The following is a 19,830-nucleotide window of genomic DNA, read 5'->3' as shown; positions in this document are numbered from 1 at the left end:
CAATATATTATGGTCTTCTGTACATCTCAAAGCTCTGCCAGAAAAGTACATAGTTTATACAGTATAGTGCTCTTAAATCTTTGGAAGCTTTTCCCAACATTCAAAATCCTGTGGTAGTGGATGTTCTCAAAATTCATATAAACTTAAAGATTCGAGGATAGGAAATCCTGTACTGCTGGGTTCTCGGGCATGCGGGAATAAAGCGAAACGAGCTTGCAGACATCGCGGTAAAATCTGCTGTTGAACTGTCCAGTCGCCTTATCCCTTTTAGAGACATCTGCTGTGTCATCAAGGGGAAGATCCGAAAAAAATGGCAGCAAATTTGAGACGTTCAGCTTAACAACAAGTTGAGAAATGTAAAGCCCAGAATCGAGCATTGGGGTTTTCCTGGAAATCGTAAGGAGGAAGTTCTTTTGACTAGCCTCAGAATTGGTCACACTAGAGTGACACATAACTGCCTTTTGAAAGCTGAGAATGAGTCTGTTTGTTTAAATTGTAATGTTTGTTTATCTGTCCGTCATATTTTAATTGAGTGTCCATATTTTAATAGTCTTTGTCAGAAAGATTTTAATAGCTGTGACTTATCTCTAGACCGTTTAATCGGAAGAGAAGCTAATTGTAATTTATTTTATTATTTAAAAAAGAGACTGGCTTTTACTACCTAATTTAATTTGTTTTGAGGATTGTGTCTTGGATTTTAATGTGTGCTTTTACCTTGTGTTTATATGACTGCATCCTCTGGATTTGGTACATTTGTCCACTTGTTTTTATTTATTATATTTTAATTTCATCATTTGTAGTCGTCCCATCCTGTGTTTGGCGCATTTTAATCATCTTTGGTTTTGCGCCAATAAATTCTCACTCACTCACCCCCATCAATACTGCCACTACTATTATCTGACGCTTTTTTCTCCCCACCCACCCTTTTTTAATTCTCCGTAGAGTTAGATACTTTTTATGCCGATGATTTACATTTTCATTGTAAAGCAGTATGTAAATTTAATTTTTAACTGCCCGCTTTATCTGCAATGCGACTGAACCGCTCTCGATTAACTGAGCTTTGATCATTCTTAATTTAGTAATGTTATCCAGACACTCATATCACCTGCAATTTTTTAGTAAGAACGAAACCAACTCGCGAACGCCTTTGAGATATATAGCGCTGAGGTGTTTAAAATCGCTTTTGGCATTCTTCCAATCATTGTGCGCCACAAGCAAGAGTTTTAGTCTTTTATTTTTAAATTTGTCATGAATTAAGGGTAAAAGGAAAATTTCCATGCTCAGAATGGCAGTATTATTTTAATTTTATAATTATTTTCCAAATTCGTTTGTTAGAACTTCTGTTAGATTTGTTAGATTCTTCTGTTACTTTAGAGAGTTAAGTTCGTAGAAGCTCTCACTACATATAATATTATCTTTGTTGCTGCGAAGTTTAGTTTCTTCAGATTGGCAACAAGAAAAAAAACGTAAATGAAAAAGAAGTTTCCTTTGATGTTGTAACCCTAACGTCTTCTTTTATTACTGTGAATTAAAATATAGTTAGCCCATTCTGGAATTATCATTTAAGTTATTAAATTATCCAACAACATTGGAAAAACAAATATTGGATGATAACTTTTCCCTCCTAAATTAGTGCCACATGTAGAAATTTGCCTTTATTCATTAAGACAAAGGACATAGGGTAGTAATGCATATTTTCATCAGATTGCTATTTTGATTGATTTTGATTTTCATCAGATTGCATATTTTCATCGGATCACAGATATTTATCACAAATATTGTCGATATTTTTGTTTGCTGGGGAGAAGAAACAATTTTAATCAGTTATTTAAAAAGAAATTTTCAAATATTTGAAATAAAAAAAAAACTTGTCATCTTTTATTTTCAGATTATAAATTAACACATGAAGAAAACGAGTTCGCATTTAAAGAAATTAAATAAAAATTTAGAAAGCAAAACTAAGAGCTTTCATATTTTATATTACGCCAAACGGGGCGTTTTATTTATGTTTTGTGTGTTACCTTTATTTATTAAATATCATGTTCTTTGCCCTTAAACCATAAATTTCAATTCAACAGCAATATCAGAAAATAGTTTAAAAGGCTTTTGTTTTCGTACAGTGTTACCATTGCTCACTTTTAAATCGTTGAATTCGTTAATCAAAAATTCATTAAAATTTTACAAAATATGAAAGAAACAATAAAACAAATTCCAAATTTGTTTTTTCAGATGCCCATATTCAAGTGGAAGACTACGTTATTCAACATTTGATGTCTCTAAGTATCGTTTTTTTCCCATTAGAGGAACATACATACATTCATGCAGATTCTTCATTATTTAATTTCTTTAAATATAATGCAGCGCTCTAATATTTAGTGGCACTAAATTGAAACGTGAAACGCCGTTCATAGTGAACCAAATACCAAAACGAAATTAATAGCCCTTCTGGCCAAATTGACCCTTTCGGTAACAAATTTATCCTTAATGTAATATTTCTTATACATGAAATTCCATAACCGTAAATTCTGCGTTTTCAAAATTCTTCAAAATTTGAAGCCTGAAACTAAATTGCTGATCTACGATTCCAAATTAAATTAAAGATGATGTAAAAAATTCATAAAATGAAATAGAAAACTGAAGTTCATTATAATTTCTACTAATTTGACTTATAATACCAACATTATAGTTTACCTATGAAGTCTCCAAAGTTTTAATATACCAATAATAAGACACATTTACAGTTCTTTATAAATTTAACAGCAGTACAAAAAGATAGTGACTCCCCGGAAAAAAATTGAAAGCTTTCAGAATTTTTGGGTTACGCCTAAACAGGCTTTTTTTTTTTTTTTTTTTTTTTCATTTACAGATACATACACGTTTCGAGAGCATGTGGGCTAACGCCACATTGGGCTACAAGTGTTTAAAAACAGGATATCTTTAGAATATCCGATAGACAGTCTCGCGCGCTGGAGATAAAAATTTTTTATTCCCTACAGTATTGCCACTGTTGGCTTTGAAATTGCTGAGCTTTTTAATCAAAAATTCCTTATAGTTTTACAAAATATGAAATAGATGATAAAACAAATTTGGAATTCAAAATTCGAACTTCTAGTTGCCCATGTTCGGGTGAAGAACTATGTAATTCAAAATTCGATGTTGCTAGGTAAGGTTGTTTTTTTACAGTGCGAGAAACATGCATACATCATTTAGATTCTTCATCATTTAGCTTCTTTAAATATAATACAGGACAGTAATATTTGGTGTCAAAAATTTGAAAAGTGATTCTGACATTTAAAGTGATTTGACGCAAAATGCCATTTCGGGACTAATAATGCAGCCTATTTAAAGGGAACGTATTCTAAAAAATATGAATAAATAATTAACGTGTTTAAATATAAAATTAAGGATAAATATTTGAATAGAGTTTTTCCCCTAGTGCCTTTTTATAGCATTTGAGTTTCACAAAAAACGGCAGACCCATGAATATATAAATACTGAGGGCGAAAAATTATGGAAATCGAAGAACTAAAGTATAATATCAAATGCGAAGATAAAATTTGATCTGAAGATTTGCAAAAATTTTCATCGTCACGTCTACATTAAATTTGCAGAATTTTCCAGAATCTTTGTAGACTAGTCTGTAAACTAAAATTAAATAATTCGGATAAACGTCTATCGATAATCAAATTTTATATTTAACTTAAGACTTTTTGAAACATCTCATTCATTTTAGATCATTAACAAAAGATTCCTGAAATATAAAATAGCGTCTTACGCACCTCAGGCTCAAAAGGAAAGGGAGGGACAAGTGCTGAATTGGGGTAAGACCAATGAGCACTGGTAATTCCCCTCAGATGTGAATTGAAACTAACAGACTGGCTGCATGATGCTTTCGTAATTTTTCATACTTTTAGGTTTAATATAAGCCATTTCCTTAGAATATTTTTCTAAAACACTCATCCCCTCCAAACAATATAGTAAATAACTTTTGCTATTTAAGGTTAACACCCCTCCCCTCCAAAAAAGGGCTACAAGATAAATACCTGATGTTAAAATCTAGCACCTCAAAAAAGGATTCACTGATAAAAATTATTTAAAAAAATTTTTCCGTATTAAAAACGTAAAAATATAAAACATAAAAACTAAGAAATCAATATTTTTCTAATAGTTCCTTATAATAAATAGCAATCATCGGAAATAAATTTCATTTATTATTTGTATATGGTTTGTATTTTAATTTATGTGAATTATAAACTGAACAAAAATGAAGTAAAAAAATTAAATTATTAAGAATTGCAGTGTCTGTTGCTTTTAAATCTATTGGCAGGACAGAGCTTTGGATGCTAAACTAAACGCTGGCACTGCCAGCCGCTTAAAATAGTTACTATAAAAAGGAAAAACAAAGCAATGCTTTAATGAGTCTAGCTGGTGTAATGGTCAGAGTTCTAGCTAGTAAATAATATTGATTTAAATAAAAAACTTCGTTTATTCCTCTTAAATCGCTTCAGCAGAGAAGCGAAACAAAAATTAAATTTTACGCTTCGCAAAATGACAACAAACTGGTGCATGAACGATTACAACATTTTACATCGGACAATGACAGCATGCTTCTTTTAAATCGTTTAGTTTTATTAAATTTGAAACTAAAATGTATCCCATTTTGCCGAATGGCAATACATTTCTTTTAAATTGCGTGTGTTTGGATTAAATTTGAAGCATAAATACTTACATTTTAAGACAGCAAAACACATTGCTTTTTAACCGCCGAGTCTGCTAATTAAGAATTCAGCGAATTCGCACAAAAATACGAACATATTCAAGATTCGAAATTCCGGCTTCGTGCCCATGTTCAGGTGAAAGAATATATGTGTTCAAAATATGATGGTAAGTACTACCGTTTTTCCCCAATGGAAGAAGCATACATACAGATTTTTCGTTATTGAAAACAATGCTAGAGAGACAAGTAATGTATCTCGTTTAAGATGTAACAACTACTTGCATGTCGCCTAGAATTACACTTGTCTCCTTGTTATTCCAATTTAAAATATTCGTAATTCTTTCATGGCATCCAGTGGCAATAGCTTTGATTTAGATCTTGGTTATGATGCCAGCAAAAGAAAATAACAAAATAAACTTACCATTAACATCTGTACCGATGCATCGCTCTAAAATTAATAATAAAAACATTAGAACAAACCAAAACGAATAGACACGCATGTTGTTCGACTCTTGTTTTTGTTGATCCATCAATTGAATAAACCTCTTTCGCTGGGAACAGTTGCGGTCTTATTGATAAAAAGATACTTTAAGTCTTCAGCTCTTTTTTATCAGTAGTTTTCTTTTTTTCTCCTTTTTTTTCCAAATATTGATAACAAAGATAATCCGAGTTTTCAGAATTGTAGAGAACACCTGCAAGTCTGTTTCCAATGTGATGACTTTTCAAAAATGTAATCACATTTTATACAAATAGTTTAGAAATGGGAAGGTTAAGGACAATCAAATGATACATAATAAAGAACTATAGTGAATTATGCGTCCAAACGATTAATATAAAATTACATAATACGATATCACATGTTCGATAAACCAAAGTATGTAGTAATAACGAAAATTAGCATCATCTTTTTATATAGTTTGAGTTAATTCGTTCCTTTGTTTACTTGTTTCAACGAAAGTCCTAAAATTAATTTTTGACGTGTTTCTACCTAGTTAATTTTTTTTTAAACTTTGCACACATACATATTTGCAGAAGTAACACACTATTTCAGAGAAAATTTTCAAAATCTGATATAGATTCCTTTTTATCGTTAATTTTTTCTAACAATTTTCCTTTAATCATAGAGGTAATTAATTTTTGCACAATTTCGAACTTTACACCTTCGGATAAATAAAAACATTATGTATGAAATTAACATTTTTTGAAATTTTTATCAAAATCAAAAGATATAATTCAGCCAAGATCTGTTACAGGGCTATAACCAAGCTCTAACCATTGTTATACAGGGCTGTTATTAATCATTGCTATACAGGGCTGTTATTAATCATTGCTATACAGGGCTGTTATTAGTCATTGTTGTTAATTATTGTGACATAGAGCTGTTATTAATCATTGTTATACAGCGCTGTTAACAAGATCTAATCATTGTTAACAGCTTTTTAGTATTAAGTGCTAATGAGGTTAAAAAAAAAAGAAAGAAAGAAAGAAACTGAATGGAAACTTGCACCTCCGTATAAATCAAAGCACCTTAAAACGAAGTAATGACGTCACACGTATTTCATTGTTAATTTAATTAAAACGCAAAATAATCATATGATCAGGGATAGCGATTTTCTTTCCTCATTATTTTTATTTACGGAATAAAAGTATTTAAAAAAAAGAGAAATTCCTTATATTTTAGGTTAGTGTCCTAAAATGTTAAAAACAATTTAGTTATTATAACATTCTTAGACATTAGATATAAAATAAAATCATGCTATGCTCATATTAAAATTCTACGCAAAGAAGTAATAGAGGTATGTATTGCTGCGTGCGTACGGGTTCGTTACGAAATGAATGCACAAATCCTATGTAAAATGAACAAAAATTTATTTTTATCACAACAAATATGCTTAAATTTCCTAAAATATTGGTGCAGTATTACAATATCTCACAGCAGTTATCTTAACTACTCAAATGTACAATAGAACATAATTCAAAACAGCTAAAGAACGCTAATCCGCGAATTCGCTATAATCAACAACAGCAGTTTTCTAAACAACAACAAACTAAGCAACTACTACAAACTGAGATGTTTTCCTCCTTTTATAAGATTTTAAAATCACGCGCTAGAATTTTCCAGTACTTTCTCGAAATCAAAAAGAGATATTTATTTATTTAATGCACGCGCTCTTGTATTTTCAATTTTCCGCCTTAGCTTTCTTTTAATATTCGTCACGCGCAGCACTGCGCGAGAAATAAAACCATTTAATTTATAATTGAACTAACATTAGCTTTTTAAATACCAAATTCATAACAGTATTATTAAGATACCAAACGATTGAAAACGATCATTAGCAAACGATTGAAAATATTGAATGCATGAATTAAAAATTATAACCGTAACTTCTGAAAATACAGAAAAGAATTCTTTTGCTTACAACATGTTTTGATTATTCATGAGTGAGTCTAATTCAGTGCTTACTGCAGAATGGATGAGTATCTGAATCTGGATTTCTTTTATCAGTTGGAGCGAAGAGATAAAAAATGCGTTATTGAGTGGTGTATGGAGAAAGGTTTGATTGCCATATCGTATAAGTGACGGATTTGTGGAACAAATATGAAACTAGTAGAGCGAAAAAAACGGATAGACGGTTTTGAGTGGATGTGCAGAGTTACTGGAGGCGAATGCAGGCATCGAACAGAAGTTAATTCAAAACAGCTAAAGAAAGCTAATCCGCGAATTCGCTACAGTCAACAAGAGCAGTTTTCTAAACAAACTCTTAAAACAACAAACTAAGTAACTACAAAGAACTGAGAGGTTTTTCTCCTTTTATAAGATTTTAAAATCGCGCGCGAGAATTTTCTAGTACTTTCTCGAAATCAAAAAGAGATATTTATTAAATGTTACATGCACGCGCTCTCGTATTTTCAATTTTCCGGCTTAGCTTTCTTTTAATATTCGTCACGCGCTGCACTGCGCGGGAAATAAAACCATTTAATTTACAATTCAACTAACATAAGCTATTTAAATACCAAATCCGTAACACTGCCCCCTTCCCAAAGACTGCACGTCCCGGACAGTACAATCCCTGGACAGGAAGCCAAACTTACAACTGTGGCATAAATGCAATAATGAGCATTACATTACAATAATAAACAACATGAACAATAAATGCAATAAATAAAACAAATCAAATGCTATTAAATACAAATCAAATACAAAATAAAAATCAAATACTAAATACACATTTAGAAACAAAAAGGACCGTGGTCTTACACTATTTACAATTATTTACATTACGTACTATGGCCATAGTAATGAGGTAACCTGTCGTAATGAACGACCTTTAGGTTTAGAGTTCGAAGACTTACGAATCCAAACCACGACGTCATTCAGCCTGTTTAGGACTGTGTACGGGCCATCCCAAGGTGACTGTAATTTCGGACAAAGTCCTTTCCGTCGAGTCGGATTTCACAACCACACCTTGTCTCCTTCGTGGAATTGATGTTCAGTAGCTCTTGTGTCGTATCGGGTCTTCATCTTCTCCGTCGCCAAGTTGACTCGCTCGCGTGCAAAGTTGTGCATCACTTCAAACCGGGCCTGGAGATCTTGAATATATTCCTCACACCATGAAGGAGCATCCGGAGGGCGACCAAACAATAGATCACAAGGCAGACGAAGGTCACGACCGAAGAGCATCTGTGATGGAGAATAGCCGGTAGTCTCGTGGACAGTGCTGCGGTAAGCCAGTAAAAAAGTGGTAATTTCTTGTCCCAGTCCTGCTGGTTTCTGGAAACCACTAATGAGAGGTTATTAAGGATGGTTCGATTGAACCTCTCTACCATGCCATCCGACTGGGGATGCAACGGCGTCGTTTGGGTTTTGTCAATGCCGAGTAGTTTGCATAGTTCTTTGATTACTGACGAGCTAAAATTCCTTCCCTGATCGGAATGTAACTGAAGAGGCACTCCGAACCTGGAAATCCAGTGCTGTACCATCACCTCAGCTACTGTAACAGGCCCTTGATCAGGAATAGGGTACGCTTCAGGCCACTTGGTGAAGTAATCAATGACAACGAGTATGTATTTGTTGCCATCAGCAGTTCGTGGGAGAGGTCCCAAGACGTCAAAGGCGATACGTTCAAAAGGCGGCCCTACGTTGTAACCTTGCAGCTTGCCTAGGCTGCGTCTCTTCTGTCCTTTCCGACCTGCAAAGGCATCGCAAGATGAGCACCATTTTTGCACGTCACCCTTTACATTATTCGAGTAAAAGCGCTCACGGACTCTCTGCAAGGTCTTCATTATTCCAAAATGACCTCCTGTAGAGCTGTTATGTAGTTCTTTAAGGAAATCAGGAATCCGGGATCTTGGAAGTATCAATTGCCATTGGAACGTGTTCCCATCATCCGATTCGAATTTCCGGTATAAGACGCCGTTTCGAATGTGAAGTGAATCCCAGAGTGCCCAGTATTGTTTTGATGTAGGACTACAGATAGAAATGTCCTGCCAGGTAGGTTTTCTTTTTGATGACTCCATTAAATCAATTATAGGTTTAATGTCGCGGTCTTCCAGCTGGTCTTTCCTGACTTCATCATCACTCCACGGGTCTCGGTCAGCCGATGTTGATGTTGTAATTTGTCTTGCGACCGAAGTCAGCAGCTCGTATTTCGCTTCCACCCTGGAACAATATTGGCAGCTTTCTGGGCAAGGTCGTCTAGACAGGGCGTCGGCGTTTCCGTGTGATGATCCCTTACGATGACGGATAGTGATGTCATATTCTTAGAGTCTCTGTATCCACCTGGCTATTTGACCCTCAGGATTCTTGAAATTTAAAAGCCAGGCCAATGAGGCAGGGTCCGTGCGGAGGAGGAATTTTCTCCCGTATAGATAATGATGGAAATGTTCTACAGCTTTGACTATGGCGAGCAAACTCATTCCTGGTGTCACAGTAATTCCTTTCCGGTTTAGACAGGCACTTGTTCCAGTACGCCACTACACGTTCTTGGCCGTCTATTTCTTGGGACAAAACAGCACCGACACTTTTATTGCTCGCGTCTGTGTCGAGAATAAATGGTCGGTCGAGCTGAGGATACGTCAAGATCGGAGCAGATGTTAAAGCCTCCTTTAAGTTGTTAAATGCATCCTCGCATTCTTTTATCCACAAGAACTTTTGCTTGATCTCTGTCAGCTTGTGAAGGGGTCTTGCGATGGAAGAAAAGTCCTTCACGAATCTCCTATAGTAGCTGCAAAGCCCTAGGAAGCTTCTCAGCTGATGGACATTTTCGGGACGTTCCCAGGATTTAACCGCTGTTACCTTTTCAGGATCCGTGCGCACACCTTCTGCAGAGATGGTATGTCCCAGGTAAGTCACTTCCTTTCGGAACAATTTGCATTTAGCGGGACTCAGCTTCAGATTGGCTTCTTTCAGTTTCTGAAGCACCTTCCTAAGATTTTCTAAATGTTCTTCAAAACTCATTCCGACGATGATAATGTCGTCCAGGTATATCAGGCAGGCTTCATAGGAAAAGTTTTTCAAAACAGTCCCCATAAGACGTTCGAATGTTGCCGGCGCTTTACACAGTCCAAACGGCATCACCTTGAATTGCCAAAGCCCTTGTCCCGTAGTAAATGCCGTCTTTTCTCGGTCTTCAGGCTGTATTTCTACCTGCCATTATCCACTCTTTAAATCAAGTGTTGAGAACCACTTGCTTCCAGAAAGAGTGTCTAGAATGTCGTCAATTCTAGGAAGAGGATAACTGCCATTCTTCGTAAACCTCATTCAACCGGCGATAGTCGACGCAAAATCTTGTTGAGCTGTCTTTCTTTCTAACTAGGACGATGGGAGATGCCCATGGACTTGCTGAAGGCTCGATAACATCGCCTTCTTCCGTATCCTTTAAAAGTGTTCGTACCTCTTCCTGTGTAACAAACGGTAGACGTCTTGGATGTTGCTTGATCGGGGGGATGATCGCCGGTATCGATTCTATGTTGTGTCAAACTAGTTCGACCCACGTCAGAAGACGAACGGGAGAAAACAACTTGAAGATCTTTAATGACGCGATCGGCAGCATTCTTCTCTTCATCGTTTAATCGCGCATTCTGAAGTAACTCTGATGTAATTCTTTATGAAGACACGGATTCTTGGATGTTACTCTTTCTTTCAACGGTGGTTACTGGAGTATATGCTGCAACCTTTCTTAATAATTCTCACCTTCTCAGTTACATTGGCGACTCTCACCGGGATAATCGCTCTGGATAGGTCGACGAGTGTTGAGGCTACTAGTACTCCTTTTGGGCTATTACATTTATGTGGATATTCTATGATGCCGTAGCGGAAATTTCTGTTTTCGGCTATGGATCCAGGAAGTAAAATTTCTGTTCTTGCCGGTATTATGATATTGTCTTGTGCTATGATTTTATGGACAGATTTCACTTCTTCATCATTAACTCCAAATAACGCTATGTCCTCAGATGTAGAATGCAATTCCTTATTTTTAAAGTCCAAGGAAAATTGTATTTCCTTAGAAAGTCCAATCCGAGTATGCAAGAATCAGTGATCTCTGCTACATATGCCGTGTGATGGTAAGCGGCACTTCCAAACGTGATGTTAACATTTACTTTTCCGTCGATGTCGATCTTCTCACCGGACACAGTCTGGAGGGTAACGCAGGGCGGCGGCGTCAAGATAAGTTTGTTCCCAGTTGTTGAGCCAAATCTTTTCAGAATGATGGTAACTTTGGCTCCTCTATCTATCGTCATGTTGCAGGGAACTCCATTAATATATCCTATTATGAAAAGTCCATTACTGCCGCCTCTCACTGCAGAAATCTGAAGCGCTTTAAGCTGGGGCTTTTCATTATTTGGCAACCTCCGCCCCGCGAGATGGCCACTAATTAGTTTCCCTGCTGTTGGTTAGGAGCGGTCTTAACATCCGTACCCTGGGGTATTCTACAGTTTCGTCGTATGTGTCCTTCAGCACCGCAGTTCCAGCCAGCACTTAACGGTCGGTTTCTTATCACCAATATTCCGTCTCAAGGAGTTCAGTTGTCTAGTTAAATAGTCTAGACGAGCGGTGACCTGACCCCCTGGCTCCTGGACTTAAGCAGCTCTGACTGGGTGGCGGTATCGACGAGTGGCTTACTGGGTTGCCTCGAATTTCATCGCGTACAATCAAGCGCTTTTCAAATCTTTAACATCCGCCATTCGCAGTGCTTTCTGTATTTCAGGGTCCCGGATGCCATCGATGAAATATTGCGGCGACAGGATTTCTCTTGTTTCTGTCGGGCACTCCGAAAAGGCGTGGTGTAACAGCCTTTCAACATCCGTGGTGAGCTCCTGAAGTGTTTCGGTGGACTTCTGATGACGGGATTTTAATTGAAGCCTGCTGTAGTCTTTTAAACACTTTTCTCCGAAGCGCAGCTCCAATGCGCCAGATAGAGCTTCAAAGTCTAATCTCTGGTTTTCGGGAAGAGTCTGCAGGATATCCGCTGCGTTTGCTCAAGTGGCGAGAGGACAGGCCTTAGCTTGGGAATCCCATCCATTCGCATCCGCCACTATAGAAAATTGTATACACTTGCCAAGAGGTCTTCCCATCATATAACTTCAGAGAGACCACTTCTAGATAACTTCAGAGAGGGACGAGCAGGCATGGGTAAAAATTTAAAAACCATCACTATTGTTCCCTGCCGTCGCTACGAATTTCTTTAAAATATCCACTTCCTTGGCTATTGCAGAAACCCTATCATCAATTTGTTATCCAATTTGGTGTTGGACAGCACAAACTCTTCCTTCAATTCGTTCCTCCACAGCAGAAACTCTCCCTTCTATTTGTTCTTTGACGGAGGACACTCTTTCTTCAATTTCTCCAACCTTACTTTCGACCGAGTCTATTCTACCTTCAGTAGCCTCGAATTTGTTTCCTATTACGCAGGTAATTTCTCTTTTCAATTCCTCTTGACCTGCTTGCATCTCATCTTTAACAGATTTCATCTCGTCTTTAATAGATTTCATCTCCACTTTAACAAATTCCTGTCCCGCTTTCATTTTTTCCTGTACCGCTTCAACCTTTTCCTGATTAGAATTCATCTCTTCTTTTATTTTTCTTTAAACGAGGCAAAGGCTGACATCAACTGCCTTAATTGCTCTTCCATCGCTTTTGTTATTGGCATTCAGATACCACTTCTGACACCAAAAATTGTTGCGTGCGTACGGATTCGTTACGAAATGAATGCACAAATCCGATGAAAATGAACAAAAATTTATTATTATCACAACAAATATGCTTAAATTTCCTAAAGTATTCATGCAGTATTACAATATCTCACAGTAGTTATCTTAACTACTCAAACGTTCAACAGAAGTTAATTCAAAACAGCTAAAGAAAGCTAATCCGCGAATTCGCTACAGTCAACAAGAGCAGTTTCCTAAACAAACTCTTAAAACAACAACCAACTAAGTAACTACAACGAACTCGAAATCGAAATCGAGTCAATGGCTAGGCAGCAATTAGTAGCCAACCGCTACTTTAACCGTCTCTGCTGGTAAATTGCCCTAAGGCGTTTGTACTTAAGTTTTTAATTAAGGTGATTTACGCCGCGCCAACTAGGCGAAACTTGTCAAATTTTGTGAAATGTAGGTGGAGTGAAGGGAGAGGATTGGCAGGAGCCTGTCACCCACCCAAGTTCAGACTCCGAGCAAAGCAGCTTACGCGTGCAATGAGAAATATTGGATATATTAATAATTATCAAGTTTTGAAACAGGTTATCCAAATTGGAAACTAATATCGCGATCTAAATGAAGACAAATGGCACAACTAAGTGCAACAGGTTAGCTAAACAAAATATTCAAATTCAACCTTGCTGTAAAACACAGGTTGGGCAGTAGCCACGTGGGGGTCACCCTCCCGTGAACTGTCCACAGCCAATGCATCTTGAAATAGTAGATATCGCAATTCAGTGAAGTCTTGGTCTGAGAAATTAAACACTAAAGTTCTTGTACAACACTGAGGCACATGAGTTACTGAAACTATACACTATTTACATATAGGGACGGCGGTATTTGAACGAAGTAGCAAATGTTGAAAAACATTTTACTCTAGCAATAAATAATCACAGCTTTGAAGATCCAGGTAGCGTATTTCAAAACCCTACCCCACTTTTCGAATTTTTGACGTCATAGACAAATCGACTAATTTCGCCTGGATGGTAATTCTTGAGCATGCGCTGAAGGGCGAGAAGTAACATAAACAGAACTTTGGCTTGCACTTGTAAACAATATTAAGTATATTGTCTGAAAGTGCATTCGTTTATGTAATTGCATAATTTGACTGTTTCTGTAATAAGAAAACTTCATTCAGATGAAATTTATTTTAATGTTATTATTATCTGGTAATAGGATTATAAGAAATGCTGAATACTCTTGGTACTATCATAATCTTCGCATAACCTTTCACATTGTATTTTGCGTTATCATTGTAAAATATATTGTATTATAAAGATTAAATTACTTTGTTAGAAATGTGAATGTTCTAACTTAATTTTCTTTTTATCACTTATTATTTATTTTCGCTTTGAGAACACATTCATATTTGACAAATAATTATCTCCTCTGAAAATTTTTTTGATTGTTTAAAAACTATATTTGTCAATAATGTAATAAAAACTCACTAATCTAGTGCTTCATAGATCAATATGACAACGAATTCGAAATGTTTTAAAAACAGTTCTTTAATCTTTAGTTTGTAGTAGATGCAACTAATGTCACAGAGAAAAAATATTTCAATAAAAAAGTTCTCCATGTTAATTCAATAGCAAAATTATTTCTATTTCAGTGAGAAATCCACTTCCAATGCTTATATAACAGAAAAATGTAACATAAGCATTTTAGAAATTTTAAATATAAGCTAAAGGTTTGCTGTACAATTTTATGTAAGAAACGTAATAATTTACTTTCGTTCCTTTTAAATCGTCATATTTGTTTCCAATAGATAACTGAAATTTTTGACAAGTTACAGACTTAACTTTATCACAGAGTTCCGTCACTTAAAATATCGATAACTTTAACACAGAGTTCCTTCACTTAAAATATCAATTAATTGTTCTTTTTCATTTAGATATACATTGGAATTGAAGGTTGCGTTAATACTTACGTATTAACGCAACCAGGCCAAAACTCGCATAAATCGCCAAATTTGGCGACCCTACTTACGGAACCCTACGTGTTATATGTAGTTTTTCGTAAAGAAATTATTTTTCTTACTGGTTAGATTGAATGCCCTGAAATACTTTAATTAATTTTTTGCAGAATTACTTTTTCGGTTATTGTACCTAACAGAAGCGCCGTTACCCTCATGGAAAAAATTTGCGAAAATATCAAGGAAGGAAGCATCATTTATTTGGATTGCTGGAAAGGATACAATACAAGTGAGTTCGAAAATGCTGGATTTCTGCATGGAACTGTTAATCACAAATATAACTTTGTGGATCCCAACACGGGTGTTCACACACAACATGTAGAGCGCATGTGGGGCTCAGCCAAATGGCACAACAAAAAACAGAGAGGAACAGCCCGTCATCATCTTGACTCATACCTTATCGAATTTATATGGCGCCAAGCTCAAGCTGTTAATGGCGAAGACGGTTTTTAATCAGTGCTAAAAGCAATAGCCAAAAGATTTCCGCCGAAAAAATAATTCTGCAACTTATTCAAATTCGAAACCGGAAGGGTTTAATTGCTATTTTATATTTTAAAACAAAATAATATAAAAATCTGTATTAAAAATTATCTGTAATTAATAAATGTACATTTTCTTATTATTCATACTTTTTTACTCAAACTTACAAATCGCGCCAACCTGGTTGCGATAATACGTAAGTACCGAATTGAAAATACCAAAGGCAAAATGGGTCACAAAATTTCTGTCAGTTTTATCATACGTTGTTTTAAACAAGGAATCTGTATTATTTTCTTTAGTAAATTCTGAAAAACATGTTTCTGTTGTTTTAGTTCAATTCTCCTTGCCAAAGTATTAGCTTAGTTTTAAAAGTTTCAATATTGGTGCTCATTATTAAAATGCTTAGGTTTTTAGAAAATGTCTACTATGTAACTGAGTTTTCCTAATTAATCATTATTAATGAATGAACTTGCTGATCTATGTTTCTTTTCTTCCGAAAATATGTAAACTGTATTTCTCAAATCGAAAATATGTCTTGCTATTTTTCTGTGTGAAAGCCAACTGACTTTGGTAATAATGTCTCATATACAGAACTTATCTAATTACATTGCATTAAAAAGAGACAGCTGTTTAGGATTTTGCCTTTTAATGTAATTAATTGCAGTAATAACCCTGCAATATCATGTCCAATTCTTCATCAGTTTGCAACAAGATCTTTTCTATGTGTCATACAGTGATGGAATATTATATGGGGAGCAATTTTCATTATTAACCCTCTTAGTCCTTTATAATTACCTGTTAATGCTGCAGCATCATTGGTACAAACTGCGACACAGAGTGTCTAGGTAGGATTATTTGTTTCAAAATGTCTGTCAATAGTTTGAAATATTTTCTCTCCAGTTGCTTTTCCTTTCCAAATATTACAACATAAAAAATATTCTAATGTGTCGTCTTCAAAAATGTATCTCAGATAAACGATGAATTGAGACATTTTTATAATGTCGGTAGCTTCATCAAGTTTTATAGTAAAGACTGGATTTTGTATTCTATAATGTCTGATATTACAGAAATTTCGTGAGAAACGGTATCTTTTTTTAATGCTATTCTTTTTAAATCATTACTTTATTTTTCTGCATGCATAAATGATGTTATTTTAATTGCTGAAGGAAGAATGAGTGATTCTCCAATTGCATGAGGTTTTAAATTTTTTGCAATTAAATATGAAACTTTTAAGATGCCTGTAAATCTTCTCAGGAACTGTTGTATATTTTTTCAAAAATATATTTTAATTTTTCATGCTCTTAGCTCATTCCTTAAAAAAATTCTACAGATTTATTTACTTAATCTTTATGTTTAGTTTCTGAGGTACTTTCCGTTTCACTGGCGCAAATTTCGCCAAGCAGACTTTGTTGTCGACAACATACAATATACACATAAAAAATTTTAACAAACGTTAGTTTAAAGAATTTTTTATTTTGAAGGCATAAACATTTTAATACCTTTTAAAATTTTGTAAAAAGCCAATAAATAAAGACGATAAATTTGTGAAAAGACATTAAGAATTTACTATGTTTTCATGTTTCAACATCCTGATTTGTCGGTTCGCATCACGTGATCTCATCTCACGTAAACTATGCTACAAAAATCTAATTCTCTCAGTAATTATCTACATTAATGACAAATTAAATCCTTATTTGGAATGCAAATTTAAATGCAAGAATTATTTCAATTCGTACGAATAGTTTATTCAGAAATTACCTAAAACCACAGTGCTTTACTTCGCTAGTCCATTCTCATTAGAATTGATGAATTTGACCCGTGATTTTGTCTTTTCTATATTTTCGCCTTCGGATGAGCGGTGTGATTGCATTCTAATTGACTTAATTACCATGAATGGTCTTAGAGCATAAAATTTAACTATCTTGTACAAATTCTATGTAATTGTATGCCAGTACAGTCAATCTGATAAGAAATGGCTGCAACTTGTTTTGAAAATGAGGCGTAAAAGGTTGCCAGTGAAGGTATTCTGTTTGGCATCAGTTGTACCATTGTTGGCAGCTTTATCGTTTGCACCGGCAAAACGGAAAAGTACCGTTTCTAAATGTGTTTTTAATTTCGCAGGTTTCATACTTTCCATGTGCCAAGTTTTAACTGCATTGAACACACAATGGATATTCATTTTCCATTAATAATGTGACATGTAAAATAGTATAAAATAAACTCTTCTTGATATTTACTCAATTTTTTTAGAAGTAGAAAGAGAGCCATTGGATTCATTATTGTTTGCATTTTCATTAATAGTTTTTCTCCAAGTTTATTTGATGTTGCTCCATCCATCCCATTTCTCTTGTGAACATTGGGTATCTATTTTGGGCCATTTAACCATCATGAACAAAATTGCAGCTGAAACAAAATTGTTTTTACTATCCTTTGAGACACTACTGAATTTTCCAATACTTAGGAAATGTTATGTGCTTACTTGACAACAAATTTGATTAGAATTGAGAAACATAGTTTATAAATGATGCATATTACAATTACATGCAAGACACTACTAACATAGTCGAAAAAACTACATCTTAGCTACGCGTATGCAATTGCATTGAAATTCGATTCAACCTGTTTGGAAATCATCAAGCATAACACACAAATCAAGTGGAAAGCAATAAAATCAAAATTTAAATATGGAAATGTTAAAAACATCCAAAGTTCTCTTCAAATTCCATATACCTTTTATTGTCAAATAAATATCTTCGGATTTGGTGACCCCCCACAAATTTGTTCATGACTCCCAGGTTTAAATTTTGTAAAAAAACAATACAAGTTATCAATTGCATTTTGTAAAAAAAAAAAAAAAAAAAAAAAAAAAAAAAAAAAAATGATTTCGGGCTTGTCTTCAACTGAACACCATGCAATAGAGTATTTTCAAAATTACGGGAAAGTACGATGTACGAAAGTACTTACGGGAAAGCCAATATTTATCAATTTTCACATGATGAAAATTGATAAACATTGGCTGTCCAATGTGAAAAGTGAATTACGGTTTAATATGTTATGTTCATAGCTTGTGTATTTGTTTATCTAACTGAATACAGAATGATCCGTTTCTTCAAATTTCTGCTGGAATAACTGCTAGAAAATCTATCCCATTTCAGATGAACAGAAAGCAAGTGTTTTATTCTTATTCAAAAATTACAGTAATTGTATTCCGTATTTACATGAATTAGGTTAGTGCAATCAATTTTATTCCGTATTTACATGAATTAGGTTAGTGCAATCAATTTTATTCCGTATTTACATGAATGACGTATCGCACAATGCTGTGTAGGCTGGTGACCTAGCAATGATGACTCAAAATGCATCTCTGCATTCAGGCATACACTCCTGACAAGAATATAACCATGCATTGGAGTCCTAGCTCCAACAGGTACATTTTGTTGTGCTATGCTATCTCTGTGGGTCCTAAATTCTAAAAACTTTTCCACTCCTAAATTCCAAAAATTTTGCTACTTGATATTTCTGTAAATTCCAAAATTTTGCACACCTGCCATAACCGCACTGGCTGTGGCCTGAGTTAAAGTTCTAGCAAAATCAAATATTGTAACGTTATTTCAGACAACTTTCTTAAACTGTAGATCGCAACCCCCATCTACAGCAGGGAGTCGCAAAAAATTTTATTAGTTTTGGTATTTGTTAAACTTAATATAATAATTTTACAATTACCGAATATTTTTACACAATGTATCTGAAAATAGATGAAGATAAGACAATACAGACAAAGAGAAAAACAAAAATGTTTCAACGCATTCTTTTCATAATATAATTGTTCATTTTACTTGCTTTGCGCATGACGCTGTCATTTCATCTGTTACTTAATTAAAATTTTACATTGTTTTATGTCTTAAAATGAGAAATTAAAGATAATGACCTAAAGCTGCCATATTATCTTACAGTACAAGTGAAAAAATTGACAGTTTCACTCACGTGCGTGTCGGATTTTCACATGGGGTCCCACAAAATTTTCATAAATATTTTGGGGTCGTTAAAAAAAATCTATGATAAAAAAAGGTCACAACTGAAAAAAAGTTTAAGAAGCCCTGTTTTAAACCAATCAGTTTCCTGACGCGAACCCATTTTTTTTTTTTTTTTGGCCTGTTTTGTTTCTCAGCCGAATTATGTTTTTGTGGGAATTTTTCTATATTTTTACTGTTTCAGCTGAATGGAAAAACACGCTAAAATGTTTCAAATGACTATTAGGGAAAGAGGATCAAATACTCCACATTATTATCTCTATTTATCTCCTGTTTCAATTCTGAGTTGAATTATGTTTTTTGATAGAATTTTACATATTACATATTTCAGTTCAACAAAAAATCAACTTTTAAAATATTGAGGAAAAGCATGTACTAAAATGTTTCAAAATGAAAGTGTGGAATAAATAAATACTGTATAAAGTCAT

At 34.7% G+C, this 19,830-nt stretch overlaps 1 protein-coding gene across 4 annotated transcripts in view; it reads right to left on the bottom strand.

Moving 5' to 3' along the window:
• Positions 1-5,297, bottom strand: part of LOC118203715 (uncharacterized) — a 234,507-nt gene extending 229,210 nt beyond the window's left edge. For all 4 annotated transcript variants that reach the window (XM_085821500.1, XM_085821502.1, XM_085821505.1 and 1 more), the window contains exon 1: positions 5,139-5,297. In XM_085821500.1, the coding sequence (XP_085677626.1) occupies positions 5,139-5,247 (109 nt within the window). In that variant the 5' untranslated portion in view covers positions 5,248-5,297. The remainder of the gene's footprint in view (positions 1-5,138) is intronic.
• Positions 5,298-19,830: the final 14,533 nt, after the last annotated feature.

Source organism: Stegodyphus dumicola, chromosome 1 (assembly GCF_044657685.1).
Source record: "Stegodyphus dumicola isolate Sdum_Otavi_A_Nest chromosome 1, ASM4465768v1".
NCBI lineage: Eukaryota > Metazoa > Arthropoda > Arachnida > Araneae > Eresidae > Stegodyphus > Stegodyphus dumicola.
The sequence above is the reverse complement of the archived record's forward strand: the minus strand, read 5'-3'. Positions and strand labels throughout refer to the sequence as shown.